Genomic DNA, 8871 nt, shown 5'->3' on the forward strand with positions numbered 1-8871 from the left:
GGGATTCTGGGGCCCCTGGATCTTAAACTAGGCCCCCGAGAGTCCTAACCGAAATGCCGCCGCCGCAAAGAAGAGGGGCTAAGGGACCTCTTGGTGCTGGCGATTGGAATCAGAGTGAACATCCCGGGGCCAAGAAGTCAGACACCTTTGCGGTGGGGGATGGGGGGCGGGGGGGGAGTGTCCCATGGTGCAGGGGTCGGGGGTGTTCACCCTGGACAGCAGGAGAGTTGAGGGGCTCAAGGCTCCCCAGGTTTCTCCACGTGATGGGACCATGTTCGCAGCTAGTCTGACATCGGCCGTTCAACTGACAATAACAACGTGATGATTCTGCGAAACCGGATTCTGCAATTTGCTCCATAACCACCCGTGTCTAACAGACGTCCTCCTCATGGCCGGTTCCCCTGCTTCCCTGAGTTTCACACTGAAGTCCTTCGATCCAGCAACCCCACACGACCCCCCCCAAGCAGGCGGGTGTCGCAGAAGACGACCCTGACACTCAGAGATCAGGAGCCATGCCTATGACAGGCCGGCGACGGGCCCGGGAGGAAGGAAGGGGGGCGGGGAGCCAGGAGGCGAGAGGACCTACTGGTAGTCAGCTTTCTTCTCGGAGAAGACCCGCAGGCAGAAGTCCCCGTCCTTGTTGGGCTCGAAGGTGGACGGCACCACCACGTACTCGCCCGGCGGCAGCTTGAAGCGGTTGAGCACCTCCCGCAGGTTGATGTAGGTGTCCGACCGCTCCCGCGCCCGGGTCGTCAGGAAGAACTTCTTGCTCAGGTGGATGTTGGTCTGTCCGGCCAACTGATGGACAAACGGACACAAGTGGGCGTGGAGGGCGGGACGGGGCCCACTCCACGTCGCTCTCGCTGTCGCAACGAGAGGACGTCGGCCTCGTGTAAGGGAAACAGCAGACTTTTCCCTTAAACGCGACAAAGGCCGCCGAGGCCTCCGAGGGACCTCACACGCCCCGAAGGGACTCTCGGGCACGTTAAGCGTCCACGTGGCAGGAAGCTGGGTTTCTGGTCCAAGTCTATGACTTCTCACTGCAGGGTCCACCCTTCCCTGCAGGCTCATTTTTTTAAAATATCTTTTTATTGATTTCAGAGAGGAAGGGAGAGGAACAGGGATAGAGACATCCATGATGAGAGAGAACCATCGATCAGCTGCCTCCTGCACGCCCCCCACTGGGGATGGAGCCTGCAATTTGGGCATGTGTCCTGACTGAGAATTGAACCGTGACCTCCTGGTTCATAGGTCGGCACCCAACCACTGAGCCACACCGGCCGGGCCTTCAGGCGCGTTTTAAGAACACACAGGGCTCGGGAAGAGCCTCCTGTGGTCTCAGGACCAGAGATCGTGCACCCAGAACTCAGTCACACCTGGCCTCTGCCCGCCTGGGGCAGGCAGCCTGAGGTTCCCCATGCTGAGCTCACTCCAGCAGGACAGTGGCCTGAGCCATCTTGCCAGGCCCTAGAGGGGCCAGGGGCCAGCCCCTGCCCACCCGTCACAAGACCCCCAGCTGACAGTCTCAGCCGTTTACGTGTTGGCAAACCTGAGCCCCAGGGCTGGGGGCTGACGCCTGCCAGACGTACCTCCTCCGGAACCTGCAAGACAGAGAAGCGCACGCTTAATTCCGACGCCCAGATGTGCACGGGCACATGCCGCGGGGACTGCCGCCTTTGCTGTCCCTTTCCTGTAGCTTCAGCGGCCGCAACTGCATCGGCACACCCTACTCACACCATCCCACACTGAAAAAACCTCATGCCCAGGCAATAACATCGACAAGCCATGAGCACCATTCCCATTTTGTGGAGCATGAAACTGAGGCACGGAGCTCTGCAGTGACTTGGCTAAGATCACCCAGTCGGCCGCAGCGAAGCCACACCCGCCTCCCACCAGGGCGTGCAGGGCCCCGGGCAGGAGGAAACCAGCAACAGCCCGCCCCCTGCCTGGGGTCCCCTCTCCAGTTCTGGGGGGCTTCCCACGGGGCTGAGAGGAGCGAAGGAGGAAGGAGGAAGGGGTGGGCGGGGAGCACGGAGACGAGAGGACCTGCCGGACGTCAGGGCCCCGCACACACCTCGTAGATGCCGAAGCCGATGGTGTGCATGTCCTCGCCCATCTTGCGCTGCCGCCGCCGGTGCTTCTGGATGAGCCCCACCAGGAAGGTGCAGCCGCGCTCGCCATCCTCCTGGTCCTCGTCCTCCTCCTCCAGCTTGATGAGGTACTGCGGGTTCATCCAGAAGGTGTCTGTGCCAGAGGGCGGGCAGGTCAGGCCGGACGCCTGGCCCTGAGCAGGTGCATGGCCGGGGTATGTGTGTGGAGGGTGAGGGGGGCTCTGCCCTTGTCTCTGGGCACAGAGTGGGGAGAGGCGGGGCTGGCCGCAGACCCTGGGCAGAGGGACCAGCACGGAGGGGGGACTAGTGAGCAGCTGGCAGGGGAGCCCGGGCGATGGTCTGACATAGGCCGTTTCCCTTGCTTCCCTAATTCCCAGGGACCTCAGCTAGAAGTTTCCCTGCAGTTCCCTCTCGCTCGCCCAGGCTGGCTCGCCCTGGAGGTCGGCTTTCTCACCTGGAACGGGGTGGTGAGAGCTGCGGCACCCCTCGGGGTCCCCCCCTCCTGGCTCCAATTAGAGGTCACGGGTGGGCCTGGCTGAGGAGACTCGGGGACTAGCTCCCGCTCCCCTTCTGGGAGCCCAGGCGCCAGAATCCACTCCTGTTCTGTGTCCCCTTGCCCACCCCCCTCCCCAGGTGTCTGCCCTCCCCACCTCCACACCCATTTCTAGAGGGACCTGAGATTCATTCGTGTTTAAGGACAGCCGTGCCGATCGCCTCCCTCACCTAACGGAATAAAACTAATTGTGGAAATGAAGGTGTCCCCGAGGGCGGCACTTGGCAAAGCACCCCTCCGCAGGATGCTGGCAGCCTGGGTTGTAAATGAATGTTACTGGAGCTCAGCCACATCCATGCATGTACGTACGGCCGCCTCCCTCCGGCTACAGCAGTACAGGGAGGAGTGGCCACAGCGAATGCACGGCCCACAAAGCTAAATGCATTTTCTGCCTGGACCGGGAGCGAGTGTGGTCCCTGAGCCAGTGGGCCCAGGGCCTGCCAGTGGCCCTGCAGCTGCCACCTGGGGCTGCACCCCGGAGGGAAGGACTGGAAGCCAGAACCAGAGGTGCCGGCCAGCTGGTCCCCGGCCGACTCCTTGCTCTGGGGCCCAGGTGAGCCGCATGGAGCCCAGTTTCCTTGTTGGTAACAGGCCATCAGTATGGGACCAGGACCCACCACCAGAGTACTCAATGCACTGATGCCACTGCCAGGCGACGGGTTCAAATCCCAGCCAGCTGAGCGGCCTGGGGCAAGTCAAGTGACCTCCCTGCCCTCATCTTGGAGGTGCAGGTGATCCTCGAGGCCCTGCCTCCAGACCTGGCCGTGAAGATGATGTGGAACAATGGGTGTTCCCAGCGCCCGGCTGTGCGCCATACGGGGCAGATGACAACATGACTAGATCCTTTCTGAGGGGCCAGGGGAGAGGAGGCTGGGCCATCGAGGCAGGAGAGCCAGGAGACCCGATGGAGGGCGGAGGGCCGACCAGATGAGAAGTCAGCCCTTGCTTACCCCGTCTGAGCAGGGCCCATCAGCATCAGCTGAGTGAACTGGGTGCTGGGGTTGCTAGGCAACAACGAGGGTCTGGACATGCCTAGGGGATGAGGCTCCCAGCAGGGCTGGTGGATAAAGAGGCCCCCGGCCCGGCCGGTGTGGCTCAGTGGTTAAGCATCACCCCTTATACCAAGAGGTCACTGGTTCGATTCCCGGTCAGAGCACACGCCCGGGGTGTGGGCTCCATCCCCAGTAGGGGCGTGCAGGAGGCAGCCCATTGATGTTCCTATCTCTCTCCTTCTCCCTTCCTCTCTCTCTACATCAATACAAACACTTTATCTTTAAAGAGGCCCACAGGCACGAGGTGGGATTGAGCGCTGCCTGGGCAGGTGTGGAGGGAGGCCATGGCACAGGGACTGCAGGGCGTGGCAAGGGCATCACCGAAACAGCCAGGCCCCGGTGCAGCCCGGGCAGGAGGCAGGTGAGTGCAGGAGGTGATGGGGCTGAGAAAACAGGGAAGGGTGTCGCGACGGAGACCCAGGAACATGGAAGGCAGAGGGTCCCCGGGGCCGGACCGGAGCTGCCACCAGGGGCCGGCGGGAACGGAGACGCAGGGACAAGGAAGGCAGAGGGTCCCCGGGGCCGGAGCTGCCACCAGGGGCCTGCGGGCTGCGATGTGCCCGTCGGGGAGGGTGAGGGGGGCCTTACTGGGGTAGTTCCGGCAGCCTCCCGCGGTGGAGCCCCGCCTCCAGTTCCCGTCCATCTTGGTGAGCTTCCACTTCTTGTAGCTGTCGGCCGTGAGCGTGTCCGGAGTCAGGTTGCAGATCTCCAGGCGGGAGTACTGCCTCAGGAAGTCGCTGAAAGACATCCTGGCAAAGGAGGGGCCCGGGCATCGGGGGTTACAAGCGGGCACACCCATCATCTTAACCAGGGCCCGGCAGAGCAGCCAGGGGGAGCCCCCAGACGCGGAGGATGAAACGAGACAGCACACGGGCACTTGCTTGGTAAATGGCAAGGTGTCTGCAGAGGGAGGTGGCCACAGAGTGGCACAGACACACACACACACGTGTGTGTAGGCCTATTGAGCTACGGGACCAGTTTCTTTTATTTTTATTCATTCATTTTTTTTTGTTTTGTTAATCCTCACTGTGGGTTTGTGGGATTTTTTCATTGATATTTAGAGAAAGTGGAAGGGAAGGGGAGAGACTCAGAGAGAAACATCGATGTGAGTTGATGTGAGACATACCAATTGGTTGCCTCCTGCATGTGCCCAATTGGGGCCAGGGATCAAGCTGCAAATGAGATACATGCCCTTGACCTGGAATTGAACCTGGGGCCTGTTAGTCCTCAGGTCGATGCTCTATCCGTGTGTGTAGGCCTATTGAGCTACGGGACCAGTTTCTTTTATTTTTATTCATTCATTTTTTTTTGTTTTGTTAATCCTCACTGTGGGTTTGTGGGTCTGACGCTCTAATGACTGAACAAAACCAGCCAGGGTCAAGGGACCAGCTTCTTGAGGAGATGGAGGACCCTCCAGAGAAGTGGGGGAGAGAAGAGAGAAACATCGATGTGAGAGAGACACATCGATTGGTTGCCTCCTGCACACGCCCCGACCCGGGCAGCCTGCAATGGCGGTACGTGCCCTTGACACCGGAATCGAACCCGAGACCCTTCAGTCTGTGGCTGACGCTCTAACGACTGAGCAAAACCAGCCAGGGTCAAGGTTCCAGCTTCTTGAGGAGATGGAGGACCCTCCAGAGAAGTGCCCCGTCTTCTCTTGGGATCTGAACACAACCCCGTGAACCTGCTCAGCTCTGAACCCCCGGCGGAGAGGACACACTGAGGAAGAGCTTTGAGAGTTTTTGCGTTCAGGGTCTTGTGATTTAAAACAACAAACCCCGGATCTCATGCCCGGGGGCCCTCGCCACATAATCTCACTGAGTTTCTGGTAAAGATCGCGGGGCAGACCCCCTTCCCCGAAGCCTCTGATCATCTCACCAGAATTCTCCGTCTTCGTGCCGTCGGATCAGCCTTTCCCTCACCTCTGGGTCCACGGTGTTCCAGTTCGGGCAACTGGGAAACCGAGCCCCGGGAGATGCATTAGAAACTAATACAGGGCGACCCCAAGGCTCCCCCAAACCGAGGACCAGGAACGGGCTGTCTGGCCTCCGAGGGCCCAGACGCCAGTAAGGGAGGGAGGTGGCGAAGACGTGCGGGGAGCAAGGTGATTCATTGAAGGGAGAGGGAGAGAGAGAAACATCCATGATGAGACAGAGTCAGTGATGGGCTGCCTCCTGCACGCCCCCTCCTGGGGATGGAGCCTGCAACCCGGGCATGTCCCCTGACCGGAATCGAACCGTGACCTCCTGGTTCATAGGTCGACGCTCAGCCACTGAGCCACACCGGCCGGGCACTGGCAGCAATTTCAAGGGGTCACTGACAATCTGACAGCTGACCCGTGGGAGTGGCCAGGGAGAAGGTGTTAGAGCTGCAGGTGCTGGGTGGCGGCAGAGGAGGGGGAAGGTCACGTGAGGGGCTCACCTGGGACCCAGCCGCAGGTGTAACCCCACCAGGGAGCCCCAGAAATCACTGGAAGGAAGGGCTTCTCTCTGGTCTTAGGCACAAAGTTTACGTCCTGGGACCAGAACAAGCGCTTGGGGGAAGAGAGGGGTATTTTCCCCCTGAAGGTCCAATAGCAGGAGAACCTGAGCGAGGAAGGGGCGAAGCGTGGGAGGATGAGAGGAATGAGCACCAACAGGGGCCCTGGGCCTTATAAAGGCACCGGTGGCTGGGATGCGCTGGTTAAAAGCGCCTTCGAGGGACCACCTGCCCCGTGGACCCCACTCGGTGTGGCCTGTGCTCCCGGGGCTCATGCCCCTCCTTTCCCCAGAGGTCCCAGCAGGACGCACCCGCCCAGCCCCAGCTGCGCTCCTCACTTGTCATTCCACTTCCCGGTCCACTCCACCTCTCCCCAGGGGTTCCGGATGCGGATCAGCTTCTCCAGGCTTCCTCGGCTTTCCACCTGCAGAGGGGAGGGAGGGAGGGGGAGAGCTCAAGCCAGGCCTGGGGGTTCTCGGGCCCAAAGCCACCTCCTTGAGCCCCGGTGGTTGGGTCCATGTTATAAGGGGCCAGAGGGGGAGGGGGTACGGGATCCACAAGAAGGCGGGCTCTCAGGACCCCGCGCTCCGAGAGCCCGGGGCACACATGCACTTGTTCTGGACTCTGCGTTGACACTTGACCTCTGAGCCTGAGGTTAACCGGCTGTGATAGGATGCATGTGTCACAGGAGCTCAGGGAAGCTGGTGGCTGGTGATAAGCAATGCGGTGCATGGCTGTTGACTGAATCCTGGATGGGGGGGGGCACTCTATAAAGGATATTTGGGGGAGACATACACAGGGAGCCTATAGGAGATGCTGTTATTGAGTTAGTGTTTGTTTTTTTAATTATTTTTAAAAAATATATTTTATTGATTTTTTACAGAGAGGAAGGGAGAGGGATAGAGAGTGAGAAACATCGATGAGAAAGAAACATTGATCAGCTGCCTCCTGCACACCCCCTACCGGGGATGTGCCCGCAACCAAGGTACATGCCCTTGACCGGAATCGAACCTGGGACCCTTCAGTCCGCAGGCCGACGCTCTATCCATTGAGGCACACCGGTTAGGGCTAGTGTTTATTTTCTTAATGTTTGTTTATGTCATAGAACTGAAGTGTCGTAACATCTTCAAGTTACGTTCAAATGGCTCAGAAAAGAGGACCCACGCACAGGGAGGCCAGCCAGACGGGGCAGGGCCTTAGCAATGCTTGAATCTCGGGAAATCGCCTTTGTGGCTGACTATACTCGTCTTTCAACTTTTCTACGGACCCGAAATTTTCAAAATAAAAAGGTACGTGTTGGGGGTGGTGGGGAGGATAAAACAAAAATTCAAGGTAAAGAGAAAACCTCTGGGCATACGGGAAAGACCTGGGGTCTGGTCTGGGTTTAACAGTGAAAGAATGTTTAATAATAACAATAATAATAACAGCAGCAGCAAGTACAGCTGCGCACGTCGACACAGTGTTTCAGCCACAGTCGGAGCACTTGATGCACGGTAACGTGACTGAATCACCATGACAACCTCACAGGGGGTGTTATTCTCTCTAATCTAAAGAGGAGGAAACCCAAGGGGCAGCCTTTAGGTGGCTCGCTGGGACCACACAGCTGGCCAGCGGCAGCGCCAGGTTTGCACACTGAGTGAAAGCCCGTTGGAGGGTGTGAAACACTACGCACAGGAAAGTGTCCCTTCTTTCTTGCAACTGGCCCCTGAGAGTAGGTGGTTCTAAAACCGAGTAAAATCCCAGCGCAGGACTCGCAGCCTGCGGCCGGCAGAGGGCGGCACCGGGCAGCAGGGGGCAGCAGAGGGCGGCACCGGGCAGCAGGGGGCGGCAGAGGGCAGCACCCGGGACCCAGGTTCTGGAAGGGACCGGCCAGGACGCCCAGCGAGTCCTGCCTGGATCTCAGGAATGCGAGGCCTATTCAGAAAACAACTGCGGGAACTCGCTCCCCGCACCCCCAATCCCGCCCCCAGCCCCGGGCAGTCACAGCCAAAAGCGTGCTTTTGCCTTTGTATTCGGCGCAGCGGTTCTCAACCTGTGGGTCGCGACCCCCTCAGGAATGCGAGGCCTATTCAGAAAACATCTGCGGGTACTCGCTCCCCCACCCCCCGCCCCCAGGCCCTGGGCAGTCACAGCCAAAAGCGAGCTTTTGCCTTTGTGTTAGGCGCAGCGGTTCTCAACCTGTGGGTCGCGACCCCTTTGGGGGTCAAACGACCCTTTCACAGGGGTCGCCTAAGACCATCGGAAAACACAATTACATATTGTTTTTGTGATTAGTCATTATGCTTTCATGATGTTCAATCTGTAACAATGAAAAGACATCCTGCATATCAGATATTTACATGACGATTCATAACAGCAGCAACATGACAGTGATGAAGTAGCAACGAAAATAATGTTATGGCTGGGGGTCACCACAACGTGAGGAACTGTATGAAAGGGTCGCGGCCTTAGGAAGGTTGAGAACCACTGTGTTAGGGAGCGAACCCCCTGAAAATCCCCGCGGGCGTTACCTCCTCGGCTCCGGTGACGGAGTACGCGTGCCCCTTCACCAGCTTCTGGTATGTGATGGCCTCCGAGTCCGCAATGCTGGTGATCTGGGAACGCGGGGGGGTCAGCCGGGTTGGGCGCACGCTGCCTGCCCCATCCCTCCCCCATCGCTCACTGGGACTCGGATGCG

At 59.2% G+C, this 8871-nt stretch overlaps 1 protein-coding gene across 1 annotated transcript in view; it reads right to left on the reverse strand.

Moving 5' to 3' along the window:
- LOC102769788 (calpain-2 catalytic subunit) overlaps window positions 1-8871 on the reverse strand; it is a 65004-nt gene that overhangs the window by 21273 nt on the left and 34860 nt on the right. Inside the window, exons 8-14 of the mRNA XM_015562339.1 lie at window positions 8705-8788; window positions 6533-6618; window positions 5595-5669; window positions 4305-4465; window positions 2075-2244; window positions 1590-1601; window positions 587-798 (exon numbers count right to left, since the gene is read on the reverse strand). Of these exons, the coding sequence (XP_015417825.1) occupies window positions 587-798; window positions 1590-1601; window positions 2075-2244; window positions 4305-4465; window positions 5595-5669; window positions 6533-6618; window positions 8705-8788 (800 nt within the window). The remainder of the gene's footprint in view (window positions 1-586; window positions 799-1589; window positions 1602-2074; window positions 2245-4304; window positions 4466-5594; window positions 5670-6532; window positions 6619-8704; window positions 8789-8871) is intronic.

The sequence above is a fragment of the Myotis davidii genome, unplaced genomic scaffold, assembly GCF_000327345.1.
Source record: "Myotis davidii unplaced genomic scaffold, ASM32734v1 scaffold174, whole genome shotgun sequence".
Classification (NCBI taxonomy): domain Eukaryota; kingdom Metazoa; phylum Chordata; class Mammalia; order Chiroptera; family Vespertilionidae; genus Myotis; species Myotis davidii.